This window comes from Heteronotia binoei, chromosome 8 (genome assembly GCF_032191835.1).
Source record: "Heteronotia binoei isolate CCM8104 ecotype False Entrance Well chromosome 8, APGP_CSIRO_Hbin_v1, whole genome shotgun sequence".
In the NCBI taxonomy this organism is placed as follows: domain Eukaryota; kingdom Metazoa; phylum Chordata; class Lepidosauria; order Squamata; family Gekkonidae; genus Heteronotia; species Heteronotia binoei.
This window is the reverse complement of record NC_083230.1, coordinates 75,695,967-75,717,429: the sequence shown is the minus strand read 5'-3', so window position 1 is coordinate 75,717,429 and position 21,463 is coordinate 75,695,967. Positions and strand designations below refer to the sequence as shown.

Below are 21,463 nucleotides of genomic sequence, written 5' to 3'. Positions count from 1 at the left end.
AGCAAATTTTAAAATGCATAAAATTTAAAGCATTCTGCTACCAGTTGGGCTTTAGTTCATGAAAGCTTAGACTAAAAACTAGTCAATCTATTTTTGCTGCAACAAACTAACACAGCAGTCCTTCTGGAATGATTGCTTAAGGGCTTAGTTACATGTTATACTTTTCCCAGGTCTGTCCCTGATTCAATGTTGGAAGTGCAGAAAAGGACAACTAGAATGATTAAAGGGAACACTTCCCCTATGAGGAAAGGCTAAAGCACTTGAAGCTCTTTAGCATGGAGAAACGACAACTAAGGGGTGACATGATAGGTTTACAAGATTATGTATGGGGTAGAGAAGGTAGAGAAAGAAGTACTTTTCCCACAATTCAAGAACTTGTGAGCACTCAATGAAATTGCTGAGCAGTCGGGTTAGGACAGATAAAAGGAAGTACTTCGGTTTGGTGTAGTGGTTAAGTGTGCGGAATCTTACCTGGGAGAACCAGGTTTGATGCCCCCCCTCCACTTACACCTGCTGGAATGGCCTTGGGTCAGCCATAGCTATCACAGAGGTTGTCCTTGAAAGGGCAGCTGCTGTGAGAGCCTCTCAACCCCACCCACCTCACAGGGTGTCTGTTTTGGGGGGGAAGATATAGGAGATTGTAAACCGCTCTGATTTACAAGACATGAATCTGCAGTCGTCGTTTTCTTCTTCATCCAAAGAGTAATTAACACACGGAATTCACTGCCACAGGGGGTAGTGGCAGCTACAAGCATAAGTAGCTTCAAGAGGGGATTGGGAACAGATGTCCATCAGTGGCTGTTAGCTACTTAAGAGCCATAACTGTTTAACTTAAGAGCCATAGAATAAATGTCAGATGTTTTAGAGCCACAAGACATGAATGTCAGGTGTTTGAGAGCCACAAGACACGATCGTCAGATGTTTGAGAGCTGCAAGGCAGGCAAATTGATGGGAGGGAGGGAGAGGTGGAAAGAAAACAACTTTAAATGCATTCTCCAAGCTGGCCACCGGGGTGGTGGGGGCTTCAAGAGCTACATAATATGTGTGAAATAGCCACATGTGGCTGCCGAGCTGCAGTTTGGCCACCCCTGGTATAGATGGAATTCTCTATCTGGGGCAAGTGATGCTCTGTATTCTTGGTGCTTGTGGGGGGGACGGACAGTGGATGGGCTTCTTGTGTCCTGACCCCACTGGTGGACCTCCTGATGACACCTGGTTTTTTGGCCACTGTGTGACAGTGTTGGACTGGATGGACCATTGGCCTGATCCAACATGGCTTCTCTTATGTTCTTATCAACACACTTTCCAGGTTTGACCCAGTTCTGATCAGCACCATGGTGCACATAGAACAGGAACTTAAACTCCCCCCTGCACCATTTTTCCAATCTCATGACACAGGAGATACCATTTATCATGTGGATGAAACTTAACCTGTAGTCTTATCAGTACATGTGAAGTTTCTGTAGAGGATCAAATAGCAACTTCCTCGGGTCCTTTCAGGTTGAGAAAACAGCATAGGCTTAACCTACTCTTCATGGGCACTGTGATCCAGATCTCAATTGACCCTACACACACCTGAGAACTTGGATTTAGGAAATCCCAGCACTCATCTGTTAACTGGACCCAGGGATGGCCTGGGAAAAGTATAGAATGTAATTAGGCTTTGAGCTTGAGGGTCAACACATTTAAAGGGACCATTTGCCTATTAAATGCCTTCCCTTCATTTGGAAATAAGGAAGGATAAGGGCACCTTCTTTCGGGGCTCATAGAACTGGACCCCAGTCCAGTCTTTTTGAAACTTGGGAGGTATTTGGAGGAGATGCACCAGATGCTATGCTGGAAATGTGGTACCTCTAAAAAAAACAGCCCCTCCCCCCCAATACCCACAGATCGATTCTCTATTATACCCCATGGGAACCAGTCTCCATAGAGTATAATGAAGTGCTCAGCAGACATTTCCTCCCCCCCCCCCTTTCTGATAACCTTGAAGCAGGGGGAGGGTCTCCAAACTGATGAATCCCCTGCCCCCAACTGGCGATTGGCAACCCTACCATAATTCCTAATTGCTTGAGTATTTTAGTATATCAGAATTTTTCATTAAAAGACTCCACATCCTGTAACCAAGGACTGCCCTGTCACTGTTGAGGGACAGGTCAGATTTAGGTATAGTTTCCAACTTCCTGACTAATACAAAGAAAGCCTACTGATGAAATTTTGTTGATGATACACAGACGTCAGCCAGTTCCTACAATGAATTTGTACCTTAGTTATCTCACTGTTTTTGGTACTTGGCTAGCAGCCTGACTGACCCCATAATCAGGATTTTAAAGTGTTGCATAAATTAACCTGAGCGCTTCACTTAACTGCATTATATGCCTGTAACACAGGAATGTATACCCCACCAACACTGTATTGCATCCATTAATTCTGCCTGGGAGATGATAGGACCAAGACCAGGTTCCAAAGAGTACACAATGGGATATTTAAGGCCAGGGTTTCAGCCTTCAGCCTGCTTTGCTAACAGGATCTATCACAAGGCCATCAGATTAGATAGGCCCAACGTTTTTTGTTTTTTGTAAGATTGAGAGGAGTTGAAGTTCTGTAAACCACTGAAAGGGAATGCATACAGAAAAATTCAAAACCATCCACAGAAGACGACTAAAAAAATCACAGGAGAATTTTGAATAGCAAAATTTTAAAAAATCACATAATACTTTTTATTAAGATCAAAATAACAGAACACAATATGCAAAGTTTTGAACTCCCGAAAACATTACATGGGGTATTGAAGGGAGTAGAAGATGTCTCAGACCATGATCTTAAGATTTCTTCATCAGCATCCTGGCTGGTTGCTAACCTCCAGTTGGAGCCTAGGGAGATCTTGGAATTACAGCTGATGTGGACTACAGAGATCAATTCCCCTCAACAAAGTGGCTGCTTTGAGAGTGGACTGTAAGGCATTACACCCTGCTGGGGTTCCTCCTTTCTTCAAACCCCACCCTCACCAGGCTCTACCTCCAAGTCTCCAGAAGTTTTCGTATCCAGAAATGGCAAGTTTAGCATTCTGTGCAGAAAGCCTTATCAACCAATAGTAATAGGTCGGTATCAGGTTGTACCTTGACGTGTTGGAAATAAAAAAAATGGAATCTGTCTAATGAAAAGCTAATCCAATGGAAAGCTAAGAACTTCTAAAAGGTTTCCCTGGTACCAAACAGAACAGGCATGTCCCTCTGAGGTCCCCTTCTCCCATTTCTCCTAAGGGGTTTCACACAAAGAAGGCTCTCATAAGTCTGATTTGCTATGGGAGTCATCAAGGCAGTGTATTGTGCACTGTTGGGTTATTACCAGAAATGTTTTTCTGCATGTTGTTAAACCCCTCCTATAGCAGATTTGTACTGATTTATTTTTTGACTGGTGTGATGCCCTCATTGAAATTGATCTGCAGTGCTAATAGTAATTTAGCAGAACAGCTCTAATACAAGCTTGTGCAGAAGAATGTACAAAAAGTTGATGGGTGTAGCAGCCTAATAACCGGGGGAGGGGAAATGACTCTGGATGGACATAAAATATGATAAATGATCTACTATTCAAAGATAGCTTTTGGAATCACTGGGTAGCTTGAAAGCCCCAGTGTAATCTCTCCAGGAGATACTGGTTATTCTACAAACCTGGGCAGCAGCACATCATTGTAACCATGTAAGATCTATTTCATATCTGAGCTCCTAGTTAATGTATACAAATAGCTTGCCATGCAGAGAAAGACATTTTCAAGAGACCTTTATCAGGCAATGAGTCATAAAAATAGCCCTAGGGCCCTGACCTGGATAGGCCAGGCAAGTCCAATTTTGTTAGATTTCAGAAGCTAAGCAGGGCTGATGCTGGCAAGTACCTGGATGGGAGGCCTCCTTGGAATACCAACAGTTGGGAAGTGGGGACAGGATTTATTCAGCTATCTCTAGGAATAGCCTCCAGGCCCTTAATAGGGGTCAGTCACCAGAGGTCACCATGACTTCCAGATACACTCTCACTCACTGTCTCTCACACATGCACACACAAATACAAAAAAACCAAAATAAAAACAGCCTTAGAGAACAGCAGAATACAAGTGCAATCCATTCTTCTGCTTCATCTTTGCTTATCTTGGATGCAGAGGGTCTCCATGTTACTTTCTCGCAGTTTCTATGCCATTCACGAGTGTGTAACAAGCAGCAACTTGTTCCAGTCATTGATGATAAACTCCAATCTGTGCATTTTCATGTTGTAAGAGAAATGCACACCTTGAAACCCTTCCTGCTGTATAGCTGCAAAACAATGCATGAGTCCTGACTAGTTGCTGAAAACCAGTTTCATATTGTATTTGTATTAAAAGGAAAGTGAAATAGCTGTACTTGATCCAAGGCTTGTTGACACAGGCCAGCATTCTCTGTTCTGCATTAATTGTTGCTGTAAATTCAGAGGCATTTAAAAAAGCAATCCAGCTGTGAAGCTGGGGGAGGGATCCATATGGATGTAACTACAAATTAGTAGGGTTGCCAACCTCCAGGTGGGGCCTGGAGATCTTCAATTGGAGTTGATCTCCAGACAACAGTGATCAGTTTCTCTAGGGAAAATGGCTGCTTTGGGGAGTGGATGGTACCCTGCTGAGACCCGAGGGGTCCCCCTCCTCAAACCACACCCTTCCCAGGCTCTACCCTCAACATCTCCAGGAATTTCCCAACCCAGAGCAGGCAAGCAACTATACTAGAAAACCTTAAAATGGACGGAAAGGTTTGGTTGGCCCACAGGTGTGGCAGAAGTGTCAAGGACGTAAGATGACACCATCTTTGGGACCAATCGTATCTTAAGAAAGGGCTGGAGGACATCAACAGAGGAAGCGGCTTGCAGCTCTCCGTAGTTAAGGGAAACCAAAACGAAAGGGAAATTCGGCTGGGAGGCGTGTCCCGGGAGTACTGCACGTGATTGGGAGGCAATGCATCTCCCACGAAGAAATCAAGAGTTAGAGGAAACGGGAAGGTTGGAGGGCGCTTCAGTGTTATCGTCGGGGCCAGAAAGCCGGTAAATACTTCTACTATTTATTCTTGAACTGTTTTTTCGCTGTGCTAATATTGAAAGGAAATATTTTGATGCGTTTTGAATACAAGAAGAGGATTGGGGCATTTAAAAGCACGGTTTCACAGCTGTTCAGTTCGCTTGTTTTTACTCTCGGTAATTTGATAGGAGTTTTCAGTGCAATCGCGTTCGTGATGCCTCAGCAGTTCCCGTCTCTCCCTCGCCGCCACCCCCTTCCTACCACCATTGTTTATCTCTGGTTTTCTCACAACGCTGGTTTGAGACCAGATTTTGTTCTGTTTATTCGTTAGGGGAATATTCTGCCATCTTCCAGTTTGGGTGGACTCAAAAGCATGATACAAAACACAGCTAGAAACAATATATTGGCAGGATACGTTGTACAACTATACGATAAACACTGTGCACCAGACAATTTTCTCACACTTAGGCCATTAGCCTAAAAAAGCGGTCTTTGCCTACTTGCTGAAGTTTAAAGCCCAACCCATTAGTCAAAAGGAATTCTATGGGGTTCTTTGGGAAGTTTTTACAAGAAAAAGTGAAAACACGCAGTTGGGCGGAACGCGCATTCGCTCTCAGATTTGTATTTGCCAGTGTCTGCTTGTTTTTACGGCTGGTGGATAACATAATAAACGAATACTTAATTGCATGCTGAAGAATTTAACTTCAGGCCTGTGAAGCAATCTTAAATTCACACTATAGCTTCGGAATAAGATGCCAGCTTCTGGGGTGGGGTGGGGTGGGGTGGGGTGGGGGGAATACCCCAGAATCACAGTGCATCTCCAGACTACAGTTTCCTGAATAAAACGGATGGTTTGGAGGAGAGATTCTGTGGCATTGTAGGCTATTGAGCTCCTTGTCCCTCCCCAAGCTCAATTCTCCAATCTTATATAATAATAATAATAATAATAATATTTTATTTATATCCTGCCCTCCCCCGCCGAAGCAGGCTCAGGGCGGCTAACAACATCCAAACTTGAGCAGTTTCCCAACCTGGAGCTTGCAGCCATAAATTATAATTTGGCAGGGATAGAAATTTGTTTTCTGCTTTTGTAACCCCCAGCTAGGAACGGAATAAGCCAGGAAGAGGTGGAACCTTTTTATGCATGGAAACTGGTGAGGGAGGGAAGCTTTTGCTCTAAATTGTAATTTTAGAATTATTGTTTCAGAGATGTGTTATTTAGTGAGGAGTGCATTTGGGACTCTCATTTTGGAAGCCTGTTCACAATTTTCAGCCAGAGATTTCTTGGCCCACCAAGAAAAACATGAACTTGGGGGGCGGGGGGGGGGCAGGCTGTGTGAAGGAGGGGGAAGTTAATTGTTTGGACTTAGGTCTGGGTAAAGGCTGGATCTAGATTGTTTTACATGGATCCTCATGAATACATATTATTTCTACATGGAAACAAAATAAAACCACCATCATATTGTAGACCATGGATGTCAAATTTATGGTCCATGGGCAGCAACCCATGGTTTTAATCAAGTCGGCAGCTCTTTTCTGTCCCCTCTTCTCCCTCACCCTTTGATGCTGTGAGGCTGCCAAAGTTCCCAGGTCCTTCTGCCTTGTTTGCCTACTTCAGCAGGAAGCTCTTCTGGGCTCGCAAAGCTGCAAAGAAAATGTGGGATGGCTTTTCCATTAAGGTCTCTGCTCCCAGATAGGCATAGTCTGTGAAACATAGCCTTGAAACTTTGTCTGTGCTGCAGTGTATTTCAATGGAGTGGAACTCCAGTAGTTTCACTTTCCAGCATTTGTATGGCCAGTTGAAGCTGTTGCTTGCAGGATTTGTCTCCTTGCAAAAAAAGGATTAATGCTTTGAGACGGCTTCTCTCTGCTGAATGGACCTGAGAACTGGTGCCTAGTGAGTACTCCAATCTGGGAATCCACAGACAAAGAGGGATATTACACTGAAGAACCATTGCTAATCAGAGTAGACTAGGGGGATGGGGAAGAAGCTTGCCCAGCCATTTCACATTTTCCTAGGCTCAGAGCATTTTATATTTTTTGTTTCTGCTGTGATCCTTGTGCTTTTTCTTGAGGTTTTATTTTAAAAATTGCATTGCCAAATCCCACTATTCCCCATTTTAAACAATATTGCAAGAGTTTTAAGCATGTTTGTATTTTAAGTACAAAATTTCTTTAATTGTTTTTGTCTGTGTCCTTTATAAAGTTTATATCTCTGCTATCTGGCATCATATTTTATGTTACGAATGGCCCAGCCCCACAAATCCTATTTATTGCAGATCCATCCTTTGTAACAAATGAGCTTGACTCTCCTGAGTAGACCATGTCTTAGTTTGTGGTCAGCACAACAACCATCACTCATCCACAGATTCATGGTGCTACAACAGTGCAAAAATGTTCCAAAGTACAAATTCTCGTTAAATAAAGCTCTCTCTCGGCTTGACTTCACGAACAAAGATTTAAGAAGGGTGCAGTACTCCATGTCTGCTGCAGGCTCGCTGGTGGCTGACAAGACCAATGTGGGACAGGCAGATCCGGCCACAGTGGCTGCAGGGAAAAGTCTGATTTGGGGTTGGTGCTGTAGCAGTGCGATTCTTCCTCAATCTCCTTTTGTCCTCAAGACCAGCTATGCGTGCGTTCTCAAAGGAAGAGACAGCCTGGTGGATGGTGTGCCTCCATGCTTTGCGATCTGAGGCTAGGTCAGACCACTGGTGATGGTTGATGCGACAGGTGCCAAGGGATTTCTTCAAGGAGTCCTTGTACCTCTTCTTTGGTGCCCCTCTATTTCGATGGCCGGTGGAAAGTTCGCCATACAGAGCAATCTTGGGAAGGCGGTGGTTTTCCATCCTAGAAATATGCCCTGCCCAGCGCAGCTGCGTCTTCAACAGCAGTGCTTCGATGCTTGTAACCTCCGCCCTCTTGAGGACTTCAGTGTTGGTCACAAAGTCACTCCAGTGGATGTTGAGGATGGTGTGAAGGCTGATGAAAGTGCTCAAGGAGTCGCAGGTGATGACGGTATAAAACCCACGATTCGGAGCCGTAGATGAGGGTTGTCATCACAATCACTTTGTAAACATTGATCTTTGTGCCTTTTTTCAGATGCTTGTTGCTCCACACTCTTTTGTGCAGTCGGCCAAATGCACGATTTGCCTTTGCCAGCCTGTTGTCAATCTCCTTGTCGATCTTGGCGTCTGAGGAGATGATGCACCCCAGGCAGCTGAACTGCTGGACTGTCTTCAGAACTGATTCACCCACAGTGATGCAGGGAGGGTGATAATCTTCCTGGGGTGCAGGCTGGTGGAGAACTTCTGTCTTCTTCAGACTAACTTCTAGGCCGAATAGCTTGGCAGCCTCTGCAAAGCAGGATGTCATATGCTGCAGAGCTGATACCGAGTGGGAGACGAGTGCAGCATCATCAGCAAATAGTAGCTCTCGGATGAGTTTTTCCATTGTCTTGGAGTGAGCCTTTAGTCGCCTCAGGTTGAACAGGCTGCCATCAGTGCGATAGCGGATGTAGACACCATCGTCATCATCTAGATCTACTGCAGCTCTTTGAAGCATCATGCTAAAGAAGATCGTAAAGAGAGTTGGCGCGAGAACGCAGCCTTGCTTTACACCTGTGCCTATTGGGAAGGGCTCCGAGAGGTCGTTGCAGTGTCTGACTTGGCCTCGCTGGTCTTCATGTAGCTGGATGATCATGCTGAGGAACCTTGGGGGACATCCTAAACGTTCCAAGATTTGCCATAGGCCTTTCCTGCTAACGGTATTGAAAGCTTTGGTAAGGTCGACAAAAGTCACATATAGACCCTTGTTCTGTTCCCTGCATTTCTCTTGGAGCTGCCTGAGAACAAATACCATGTCGGTGGTGCTCCTGTTAGCTCTGAAGCTGCACTGGCTCTCTGGGAGGAGTTCTTCTGCAATGGTGGGCACCAGTCTGTTCAGGAGTATTCTAGCAAGGATTTTGCCTGCGATGGAGAGCAGGATTATCCCCCGGTAGTTGGAGCAGTCTGACTTTTATAGCTACAATTATACTATAGACCATGTCTTAGTTTATTATAGGCAGCATGATAAAAATTCCACATCCATGGGTTTGTGGTGCTCCAACAGTGCGAAAACATAGCTCCAAAGCATGGATCCTTGTGGATCCTCATGATTTTTGCACTAGGTCATCGCAAATTCAGCATCAGATAACCTATGATGTCGATAGCCACAAATTGCATAGCAAAAATCATGTATTCATAGCTTCGTGGCACCACAACAGTGCAAAAACAGGGTTCCAAAACACAGATCCTCAGTATCTTTGCATTGGATCATGGTGCAACATCACCATCAAAATACATATCATAGCCATGGCTGTGGACACTATATGCGGTTTGATGGTGAGTTTGGGGTGACCCAAAGTGAAGACCATAAGGATCTGTGCTTCAGAAACATGTTTTGCACCATGGTGTTTCCACAAAGCCATGGATATGTGATTTTGTGTGTGTGTGTGTGTAGGCCCTGCCCATAGACATGATAATGTGATTTGATGGTGAACTTGGGGTGACTCACAATAAAAACCCCAAGGATCCATGTTCTGGAACCATGTTTTTACACTGTTGTGGTGCCTATATAGACTAAGACATGGTCAACAATATGATGGTGGTTTTATTTCATTTCAGTATAAAAATCATATGAATTCATGAGGATTTGTGCTTTGGAACCATGTTTTTGCACTGTTGCGGCACCAGGAATCTGTGAATGTGTGGTTTTTGTGGTGCTGCCTATAGAATAAGATGGTGGTTTTATTCATTTTGGCTTAAAATCATATGAATTCATGAAGTTCCATGTAGATCGATTTTTAATTTTTTCCTTTGGACTTTAAAAGATCACTGTTCTGTTGTGTTACTAAGTTCTGTTTTTGTTACATGATATGATGTTGTGAAAAGTAAAAATGTTTTGTTCTCTTCGGATTATTGCAAGATTCATTCCAAGTTCTACCCCACAGAACCCACAAACTGAGGTTACAAAACTGAAACCCATTGTGGGGTGGTTGGAAGTGAACTTGCAGAGATCCCAAAACTGTGGCTGGTATAGGAGGGTTGGCCATTTTTCCACAGGTAGTGAAATTCATAGTATCTAATATGAGAACAGGGGTCAGTATCAATAATAAAAGGTTATTGTATTGAATCATCACACTGTAGTTGTTAAAGTTTATGAAATGGAGTTGTCAAGAGGTCATGCCAAGCTTGGACACTGCAAATATAAAAGATGATTTTCCACTTCTACATTTTGAATCTTCAACATTAAGTAAATCAGAGCAAAGAAGGGTTTCACAATGTATAGCAAGAGAACACACGAACAGTTTTAAAACACACATGAGTCCAGCCTTGGGAGAGTTTCAGGTGTGATACAAAATTTGCTTTAAAAGTGAGGTGCCTTTTAGACAGAGAACTTAGGTGAGTTTCACCTGAAGATTTTGAAGATCTAATGCAACATTTTAGGGTACTAGCTGCTTTAGATGTAATTGAAGAGACTAGTAGCCCATATGCATCACCAGTAGTGCTGGTAATGAAGAAGAATGGAGCTTTTATAATAGTAGCAGACAACAGGAAACTAAATAATTTGACAGAGAAATATGTTTTTCCTCTGCCAAGAATAGAAGAGACTTTTGCATTGCTTGCAGGATCCCAGTGGTTTTCCGTCTTGGATTTTAAAGGTGGATATTGTAAAGTGCCAATGGAACCAGCAGATTGCCAAGAGATAACATTTACCACCCCTTTTGGTAATTTAAGATGATGCCTCTAAGGACAAACCAGCACTCCATCAACATTTCAGAGAATGATGGAAAATGTGATGCATGGTTTGAATCTAACAGAAACAGTTGCCTTTTGGGGTGACTTGATTATACTCTCTGCGATTAAGGAAGAACATGAGCAAAGTCTCCTCGTTGCAAAGACTTTAGAAGTGTGGATTGAAGTTGGCCCTTTCTAAATTTAATCTATTCCAATCCTCTTTATCCTGGCCATGTAATATCTGCATCTAGAACAGAGCAAGAGAAAAACAGATTCTATTACTACCTGGCCAGTGCCTACAAATATCTTTGGAGATTTCATCGATTCTTTTTCTGTAGGTTCTTCTTGCTTTCTGAGGACTTTCCCCCCTCCTTTGAGCCACCTTTAGGCAGAGCCTAACAGCTTGAAAACAAGAAGAATAACTGGGTCTCCTTCAGAGAGTTAAAAATAAACTCTTACCATTTTGGTAGCCAGTTCAGGATATTTTATCAAACATCTTGATTCCTCTCTTCCTTAATGACTCCTATAGAAGTCTCCTCCTTGCCTTCCAGATCCATATTATTAACCATTTATTGTGATGTAAGCTATGCTTACTATGGGATAGCGGCATCAACACATTAACTTTTTTCATTCGATAGGAAATAATGGGGTATGTTTAGTATAGAGGTGTAGCGCTGGGATATCTTAACGTGAGCTAGCTTCAGAGGACTCTTTGCTTGTGACATTGATAGTTCTGAATATCTGAAAGAAATATCAGCTTGTTTTCTAGTGTTTTCAACAACCTGTTTAAACACCCAGATTCAGAATTTGTGAGCATTCATGTAGCCAGGAAGTCTGCCCTGCCTTTGTCCCCTGTTGTGCATTGAAAGGCTAGAACACATTCAGCATTTATTCTTATTTACCTCGGTTATGCTCCACTTGGCTTTCCAGTGAGGAGGACCCAAAGTGGCTTATATTGTTCTCTTCTCCATTTTATCCTCACAACAGCCCTGTGAGGTATGTTGGGCTGGGAGTGCATCACTGAATCAAGGCTTTTATGGCAGACTGAGGAATTGAACCTGAGGTCTCTCAGTTTCCTAGTCCAGCAGTATAAGCATCACACTGTTATGACTTTGACAGAGCATCTAAGGGGCATAACAGGTTAATTCGTGTTACTGAGTCATCATGCTTTACCAGGTTATCAGGCTGAAGTCTGCTAGTTTGATTTGTGTGTTGTGCCCTTAGTGTTTAATATGATTGAATAAAGGCATTACTGCAGACAAACTTCTATGTCTAACACATACAATCAGTGGAAAGATGTGAAGTTTTGAGGGGAAAATGCAACCCCCCCCCCTCAATTCTTTCCCCTCCCCCCATGGATTTTTTAAAAATCCAACATAAACACTGGAAATTATGGGAGAGACAAAACATTTCCATTAAATCTTTTTGGGAATTGAAAAATGTTGTTTGAAATTAAGTTTTCCTCCCCACCCCCCACCCCCACACACACATTTATACTCCTGTGGGGACCCATTGGAACTTGCACCTTTTTCCTGTCTACCCATTTTGTCCTCACAAACACCTTAGAAGGTAGGTTAAGCTGAGAGTGTGTGCTTGGCTCAAGGTTACCCATATTGTTCGACATTCTAACCCAGAGATGTCAAACTCATTTGTTATGAGGGCCAGATATGGCATAAATATTACTTTGTTAGGCTGGGCCATGTGTGCTATGAAATGTAATGCAGATAGGCAAACCCAATTAACAATATTTTTTACTCAAAATACAAACAAAAGTCCCAATAAATGTATTTAATCATATGCAAGACTGTTTTTTTCAAAGGGATACAATAAAGGGTATCTTACATTAGGAACTTTAAAGGTTGAGCAGCTAAAACATAAAATAAAATACAAATATTTATTGCATGAAAGTATAGGCTTACAAACCACATACACAGAATACAGATAAAAGCTCAGAACAAAATATGCAGAAACAAATTTATATAGCACTTTGGGGAGATGCCCCGTGGTGCAGAGTGGTAAAGCAGCAGTACTGCAGTACTGTGGTGTGAACTCTCTGGTCACGACCTGAGTTCGATTCCAGCGGAAGCTGGATTCAGGTAGCCGGCCCAAGGTTGAATCAGCCTTCCATCCTTCTGAGGTCGGTAAAATGAGTACCCAGCTTGCTGTGTGTGTGGGGGGGGAGACTTTAAAAGACTAGGGAAGGTAATGGCAAACCACCCCATAAAAAGTCTGCCATGAAAACGTGAAAGCAACGTCACCCCAGAGTCGGAAATGACTGGTGCTTGCACAGGGGACTTTTCCTTTGGGAGATGCATCATCATCCTTGCATCCCTTTCATATGCCTGGTCTTAGCAGCTGAGCACAGCTACAATCTGTATCTTGCTCTTTTGTTTTCTTCAGCCCAAGAGGCATACTGGACTCCACTGCCCCATCCCCTGCAACAACCCTGTGAGGTGGGCCAGGCTGAGTGACTGGCCACAGGTGACTCAGTCAACAGAGTCCTGATTCAGGAGAAGGGAGGGTTTGAACCTGGCTCTCCCAGATTTTCCTACCCCCCGTTCTCATTCCTCCTGCATTCCCCACAGAAGTGGTGGTGCTGAGGGGAAGGCCTGATGGAGAAGGTACTTTTTGACCTCTTGCTGAGAAGGTGGGGGGGGGGGGGTGAGAAGGGAGGTTGCAGTCCCTCACCCACCCCAACATTCACTCTGCCTCCCAGCTCTGTGCCTGTTTAGACTTGTGGTTGAAACATCAGTGCCTCTTTTTCCTTTCACTCTTTCACTTGTTTCCAAGTCTGGGATATCTTTCCCCTCAAATCAGCATGCACAAGACAGCTCAGTCGTCTCCTAATCCACATTCCAGCCCTCCTCCACCTTTCTTCCCCATTGGCTCAGTCCATTCATCGGCAAACTGCTGCACCTGCTCTCGCCAACCCTCCTTGTGGTCACTAGGCACTTGACTCTAGCACTCCTGACTGAGTCAGAGGAGACAGGAGGTGGAATTTCTTCCTCCATTTTCACTTCCATTCCCCTCACACTATTTCAACCTCTTAGTCCTACCCCTTAGCCATTTCTTTTCCATTTCTTCACAACGCCAGCCACGCATACATACCTCACTGTGTGTACCCATTTGCCTGCTCGCCCACCCCAGCTGCCTCCTCCCTTCCTTCCCCTCACACCATTGCCAGGTAAGAGCCCTGGATGTACTGGTTCTTGCCCCCAACCCTATGTCTGACACCCCTGTTCTAATCACTACACCACATTGGCTGTATATGTGGTAAAAGATTTTTATGTAAGATAATCATTAGAAAACAACTGTAGCTTTATAATAATGAGTGTTTTCAAGAACTGTGTGAGATTTTGTCCCAGATATGTTGTAATGTCTGTGACAGTAATAAAATAGTTCCTTGTTTTCAATGCTGCCAGCTTTAACTTGATTTCTAAATATGCTGCTAGACTTACTGTATGGGTATGTCCAAGCAGCATTTTGTCTTGATTACTACAAAATTTGTGCTCGTTACCATTTATTTTTTTCTTACCTCTCAGATAGAAAAACTAACATTCATGTAGTAGAGGATGCAGCAGCTTGCATCTCGTTCTGCAGTACTGTATATTTGCAGTTTTGCTTGTAGAAAATGAACTTTCATAAATGTCAAATACAATTGCATATGCTAACTAAATAATAAAATGTGCACTTTATGTTGTTAAAGCAGTAAAATAGATATAGATTTGATAATTGCACATCTTCCCCCCCCCCGAAAAAAATCTCTTTTTTTCCTAGGAAAAAAGGGTATTTTTCAACCAGGGCTCAAAAATGTCTGGAAAATTTATATACTTTGAATATTTATTTCTAACTTTTATTTCCAAACTGGCTTAAAACAGTAAAAAATACAATCAAAAGCAATACAGTATAAATAAAACAAACAATAATTAAATATATCTTGGGCCCTTCAGTTCTGAACCCAGTGGACCAATCCAAGAGCACACTCCTCTGGTCACTACTAAAATTTATACCTGAAGACAAGAAGAGCAGACAGCTTAGAAATAAAGCTTGCAACAGTGTTCCTCCCAATCTACTCTGTCTGCTTTCTGATTGCTGGTTTAAAATGCCAGTTTGGTCTAGAGCAGGGTTTCTCAAACTCTCCCTTCCGTGGCCCGGTTATTTTTACACTTCTCCTTTGTGGGCCACTAAAATTTGGTGTTGGAGCCAGGAGACTTTGGGGGTGGAGCTGGGAGACAAACAAGTCTAAAACTTGCAATATTTTGTTTAGGAAAGGTAGGAGAATAGTGGGGTTTTGCAATGCAATTTTAAAAATAAAACATCAAGAAAAAACACAAGGATCACACAGCAGAAAACGAAAAATGTAAAATGCTCTCAACCTGGGAAAACATGAAATGACAGGCCATTTTAAGCTTCTCTCCCCACCCCCAAAGGAAGGAAAGATGGCTGCGCTGGGGAAACATGAAATAGCAAGCCATTTCAAGCTTTCCACCCCCCCCAGCTCTTTGGGGGTGGAGCTGGGGGGGAGAGAGAGAGGGAGGGGGGAGAGAGAGGGGGAGAGGGAGAGAGAGAGGGGGGAGAGGGAGGGAGGGAGAGGGGGAGAGAGAGAGAGGGGGAGAGGGGGAGGGAGGAGTGGAAAATGAAGCATTTTGCCCCACCCCGGTTTGCCCCCCCATGGCATCGCACCAGCTCCCATGCCGCCTCCTCCCTCCCCCACCCCAGGTTAATTTCGGGCTGTGTAAAGCCCTCCGGCCCCCTCCCCTGCTGACCACCTCGTCAGCGGGAAAAACGGTGCGCTCCGAGCGCTGACTCGTTGCTCAGGCAGGCCAGCTGCAGATGGAAGAGACGGCATTCAAAAAGGGTGCCATGACTGTTCCCACCCCCACACTTCCTTCCCATCCAGGAAGTGTGTGGGCGAGAACAGTCATGGCGCCCTTTTCGGACGCCGTCCCTTCCATCTGCCGCTGGCCTGCCTGAGCAATAAGTCAGCACTAGGAGCGTGCAGTTTTTCCTGCTGACGAGGTGATCGGTGGGGGAGGGGGACGGAGGGCTTTACACAGCCCAAAATTGGCCTGGGGTGGGGGAGGGAGGAGGAGGCATGGGGGGATGTCGGCGGAAGGCCTCGCGACCTGCAATCAAGGCCCGGGTGCCCCGATGCCAGGTCGCAGCCCTGCCATTGGAAACGCCGGTCTAGAGTAAGTTACAGGGGCCCTGCAGAACACAAAGATAAACCAGGGTCCAGCTATTCCAGAAAACAGTGGCCAAAGCTAAACATGGTAGCAACAGCTCTCCTGTGACTGCTGCTCAGAGAGAGAGACTGCCTCAGAACAGGAAGCTTCCATTAAGTTATGTTGGCTAGTAATAGCCATTGATGGCTCAGTGATCCTAAGAATCTGCCTTTCACAGTCATGTAGGGCTGAGTTCGTGCATTGTTGGATATCACGCTGTTGTGCTATAGCTCCTTTATCTCGTCCACCCAGCAAAATCCAATGGCAAATGACTGCTACATCACAATGACAGTATAATATTCAGCAATGTGTAGCTATAGCCTTGTTCAGCACTCAGTACATACCTTCTTTTTTTTAATCAGCATATTGTATCTATTTGCATCATCTTTATTTCGAGCTCCTTTATTACTGAGAAGTCAACTGGCTTAGATAGCTGTAATACTATACAATAATTACTCAGCTGTGGAAAAATTTCCTTTTTGGAAGCCTGTGTCCTTAAGATGTTATCTCAAGTTTTTGACTTGCACTATAGAGTGGATGAATGTCTTCTCCACAGTGAAACTTGATTTACAGCAGGGGTGGGCAAACTTGCTTAACGTAAGAGCCACATAGAATAAATGTCAGATGTTTGAGAGCCGCAAGATGTGAGCGTCAGATGTTTGAGAGCTGCAAGGAAGGAAGGAAGGCATGCTAATAGAGTGGGGGGGGGGTGGATAGAAAGCAACTGTAACTTTAAATGCTTTCTCCAAGCCAGCTGACAGGGCGGCGGGGCCTTTGAGAGCCACACACTATGCGAGAAAGAGCCACATGTGGCTCTCAAGCTGCAGTTTGGCCACGCCTGATTTAGAGTGTTAATTCCCTCCTCCAGGTACTCTTAGCCTGAAGCATAGAAATCATAGTGCCAAAGAAGTAGATGCACTAAGAAGAAAGTGGACTCTCACTTTGAAACCAACCTTGAACCTACAGTGAAAGATTCTTCCATTAAAGGTATGAGCCTATCAGTCTAAATGTTATTTTAACAGTTTGTGTAATCCCCAGTATCCTTGGTAGGTAACTAAAAATGAGATCGCCTGCAGACACCTAGTGATAGATTTTTGCTTTGAATGCCCTTTTCATTATTTTTAAACCCTCCATGCATCTAGAAAACTTAGCAGGAATAAAGCTTCTGTGCCCCGCCCCCCGCCCCGCCTCGCCTTTACTTGCTATGGTTAGATTTATGCTTTGTGGGGAGCTTTTTACATAGGGGAAGTATTCCAGAATTTGAACCTCTCATGGTCCTCCAGCTGCAGTCTGAAGTAATGCTGGTCCATTCCTTGACCTTACTCTTTTCTTTTTCTGCTGCATGTGTAAAGCAGGTTGAAGCACCCTTTGTGCGTGTTGTAACAGAAAGTGAAAGAACTCTTCTAGAACGCTATGTTGACATCCTTACAGGAAATGTGACTTGGCAATTAAGAGCTTTCCAAATAGAAGTCATATGCTTCTCAGTTCTGATGATCTCACCATTTTAAAATCAGTTGCAAATAATAACCCCACCACCACTTTAATGGCAAAGCACTCTCTGCTGCTGTATTTAATTTATTTGATTATATATACCCCTAACTCTGGTGCATCTATCTGCTCTGGGCTGAACAACTGTCCCCACTTTGTTTCCCTAAGCAGAGCTGTCTGAGAATAGTTATGAACAAAAACTCTCCTTCTCCTGGGTCTTGCCCACTTGATTCAGACTGTTTTGAAATATACCTGAAACTGGTCTTCTCTTTATCCTAGCAGGTGAATTTCAAGATGAAAATGCAGACTGGGTTTCAGAAAGCTGTTGCTAATTCCAACGTAGGGCTATGGTGGAAGAGATACTGTCTGTATCTGTTATATTTGAGTAATCTCTTCCTGGTGACTGGTTACATTGCTTTGCTGTTTTATGCTCTCATCTGGGAAGCTGGAAATATTGTCAGCCTTCCAACCAAAAGAATTGGCTTCTACAACATCTGCCTGTGGAACGAGGAAGCAGAAAAACTGGATTGCCTTCTGTTCAAGGACTTGGAAAAGATGGGTATCAACAAAATGGCACTGGTCTTGTCCAGGATCTGTGTCTATTCCACACCAGTATTGTGCCTCTATGTTTTCACTACCATCTTACAGGCCCTGTGCTTAAAAGACAGAGATGGATGGAAACTAGCCTGTACTCTCTTGGCTGTTTGTGTTCTGAGCTTGCCTGCTGGTATCAGTTTGTTTCTCTTGCAGACTCAAAGGTGGATTCAGATCTCTGAACTTGGAGAGGGTTTTGCAGCCTTAACTGGGGCTCATGCCTTGCTCTTGATCCACATTATCATTATTGGTATGTACCTGGCAAAGCTCAAAGATGCACTCCCCCCGGGACAGTTCTTTCCTGTAAAGAGCATCCCATGAGTACATTTAAGTACTGAGTCCATGCATTAATGTCAGGCAATACGTATTTAAAGTGCCTTTTGAACAACACCTGCAGGTCAGTCCATATTCCCCTAAGTCAAGTTAGAAGTTGTGTTGCTGTGGGCATATGTTGATTCTGCAAGTTAATTACTTTGACACTTGGCTTTTCTAAAGCAGTTCCTATGAAGCAGATGCCAGGACTTAAGACACATTTTGCACAGAGAAATAGCCACTTGCAAAGATTGTCAATTTAAAAATTACATAGGAGTATCGATCATTTCCTTCACCCTCCCTTTCATAGCAGGCTTTGGGGGACACACAGCAGCCTTGTAAGTGGCGGGGAGGAAACAAACTAGGTTGCAGACTCTTCTGTTTGGCACAACAGACATCACAATGGGCAGGGTAAGAAGATGCATCCAACAAATGTGCCCTTCTGTGTCCCAAATGAGCTGAGTGTGAGGGATTGTTATTGTACAAGATGAGCACATCAGGAGAGAGCTCTTACACCAGTGTATAACCTTCTATCTGCAGTTCTGGGGCAGAAAGAATGCTTGATTTTTTGAGCTATAAATGGAACAGGGGAAATATACTTTCTCCTAATGAGAGCTCTGGGGATTGTTCTGTGACTGGGCAAACACATTTGTGAGCTCCTTTTGTGCTACAAAATGATTAATATCACAGAGGTAATTTGAAAATGATGAAACTATAGGTTAAGCAGCACAATATTCTATTTCTTTCATACGTAACTAGTCACTGTCATAATTCACACTGCTTAAGTTAAGGTGGTTGTGATGTCATTCTCTGATTTTTTAAACCAAAAAGAATACTACAGTGAGCTGCAGTTTGGTACACTGGCTTTGCTGTAGTTTTCAATTAGTTGAGGTGTTGGTGCAGTATTTTAAAGGGAAAATGGCTGGTATTTCTGTTTATTCCCACCATACAGCAAATGGAATTTGGGTCTTGGAGAAGGCCCCATATTTATGACATGCAAAGGAACCCTGCTGCAGGGTAGAAAAGATGTTAAGGAAATAGGGTGACAAAATGCAAAGATGGACAGGACTATTCCCTCTCAAACCCGATGAGGCACTGGTTAGGGATGGTTGTTAAGACTTTCTAAGCATACTGCTGATTTTGCCATGATAGTGATAATGCTATCACCTTGATTTATCTATATGTTGATGAGTAAGGAAGTTTTTTCTTAGTTTTTGGTTGTTGCTAACAGTTTGAAACAAAGCAATATTCCATTTTTAGATGCATCTGTTTCATTATAGTAAGGTTACATATAAGGTTTTAATTGGCATTGAGATTGTTTGTATTGTAATTCTTTCCTGTTTGCTAAGGTTATGAATGCAGTAAAGTTTATGAATATAAATGGCCTAGTCACACTTTCACCTATTTGTGCCAATACAAAACAAATACTTTTTGTTATTCCAGCAACAGTGTTCAAATAAAACTTGTTCATCATTACCTGATGTGATGTATTTGACTTTTTAGAAGCAGAACAGATTTCAGGTGGAAGTTGTAGGTTCTCCTCAGTTTCCATTCATGTGGTGCCTAATTAGGATCAGGACCGCAGCATCAGGCTCTCCTACCCCACCATAACTGTTTCCTCAAGTTGAACAAATTCCATAAAACTGGAGACTGGCCTGCTGCATGAGCCCACTGTTTCAGCTCAGGAAAGCAGTGCTGGTGCAAAAAAATAAGCTCCTTCACCACACAAACCACAGTCCTGGGATCCAAATTGGAAAACGTGGGGAAAAACCTGCAAGTTACATCTGTTGCAGAGGGTGAGGATTCCAGACTCAACCTGCAATGCTCCACGTGTGAGAGTAAATAGGGAACGTTTCACTATCTATATCACAGCATTTCTCATTTCACCTGTACAACTTGCTTAAATATTTTCTTACACTAAAATATTATTTTCTTACACTAATAGCCTAGGAGAAGCCTCATCAAGTTGAAGGCCCAAAGTATGAGCTTCCAGCAATCCTGATCCGTTTGCTAGGTACAAGTTTTCATAGGATGGGAGAAGCAGCACAGGATAAATACTTCCAGCAGACCTAACTACAGGAGTATCTAGTTTTTACACTTAAGATCTCAGTAACAAGGTGCCATGCTGAAGCTCCCAAACTTGTGATGATGGAGCAAGCTGTAAAGAATGTAGGATGCATAGGATATTTGTGGTCTACCAGTGTTCATTTACCTAGGGAATCTTTGCCCGAAGAACTGGAATTTGAATGCTTGCCAGAATCACAGGGGCTGGAGAAATCAAAATTGCCAACATCTTGTTATTCTTTAAACTGGCTCTAATACTGTTGTTAATGACCATATAGTGTGGGTTGTTGTGGTTTTTTTGGGGGGGTGGCTCTTTGAAGTTTTAAAAACAGTTTGCACTTCAGTTTAAGGCACTATGTGCAGTAAAGCAATTAAAACGGTTCTTATTTTTATTCTGTACTTGAGTGCTGTGTAGCCCAGCAAAACAGCTGCAAATAAGCCAAAAGTATCTTGACCGTATCATACTGCAGTGAGCCTACTGGAGAGTAAGCCCCTGAAGGCCACAGGGCCAGCAGCTTCTCAGTTGCAGTTAAGAGACAAGGAGAGTGGCAGAACCTGGAGAATCAACTGGCCCCCCAGCAACCTTCCGATCACGGGCAGTCAGACCTGGCTAGCAACAACGCTAAGTATAGAGCTCTTCTTTGTAACACAGTCTGGGACTTATGTCAGGTTGTGGTTGAGCACTTGGTGAATAAACTGCACACAGCAAAGAGCTTGGTCTCCGCTTGGTCCCTAACCTATATGTAACAACTGTGGGTTTGAGAGGTGTAGGTTAGTCATTCTATGCCAAATCAACAAAATTCAGCATGAGAGTTGCATCACAGTCAAGGATCTTGCTGAAATTATACACGTGCATGTATTGAAATGTATCTACAGCCAAAACAATTTTTTAAAACCCACCATCAATGACATCAGGGTTACAGCCTTCCAAATACTGTTCATGCTCACACTTTGCATAAAATGTACTTGTTATTGTT

At 43.5% G+C, this 21,463-nt stretch overlaps 1 protein-coding gene across 1 annotated transcript; it reads left to right on the top strand.

Moving 5' to 3' along the window:
* Positions 1 to 4,924: 4,924 nt before the first annotated feature.
* On the top strand, positions 4,925 to 19,898 carry TMEM140 (transmembrane protein 140). Its single transcript, XM_060245273.1, has 3 exons — positions 4,925 to 5,055; positions 16,897 to 17,015; positions 17,796 to 19,898. Exon 3 carries the CDS (start codon positions 17,811 to 17,813, stop codon positions 18,429 to 18,431), a length of 621 nt encoding a protein of 206 aa, XP_060101256.1. The 5' UTR covers positions 4,925 to 5,055; positions 16,897 to 17,015; positions 17,796 to 17,810; the 3' UTR covers positions 18,432 to 19,898.
* The last annotated feature ends 1,565 nt before the right edge of the window (positions 19,899 to 21,463 follow it).

What these genes read in the sequence shown, in the direction of transcription:
- TMEM140 (XM_060245273.1), top strand. Translation starts at nt 17,811, where the DNA reads ATGAAAATGCAGACTGGGTTTCAGAAAGCTGTTGCTAATTCCAACGTA.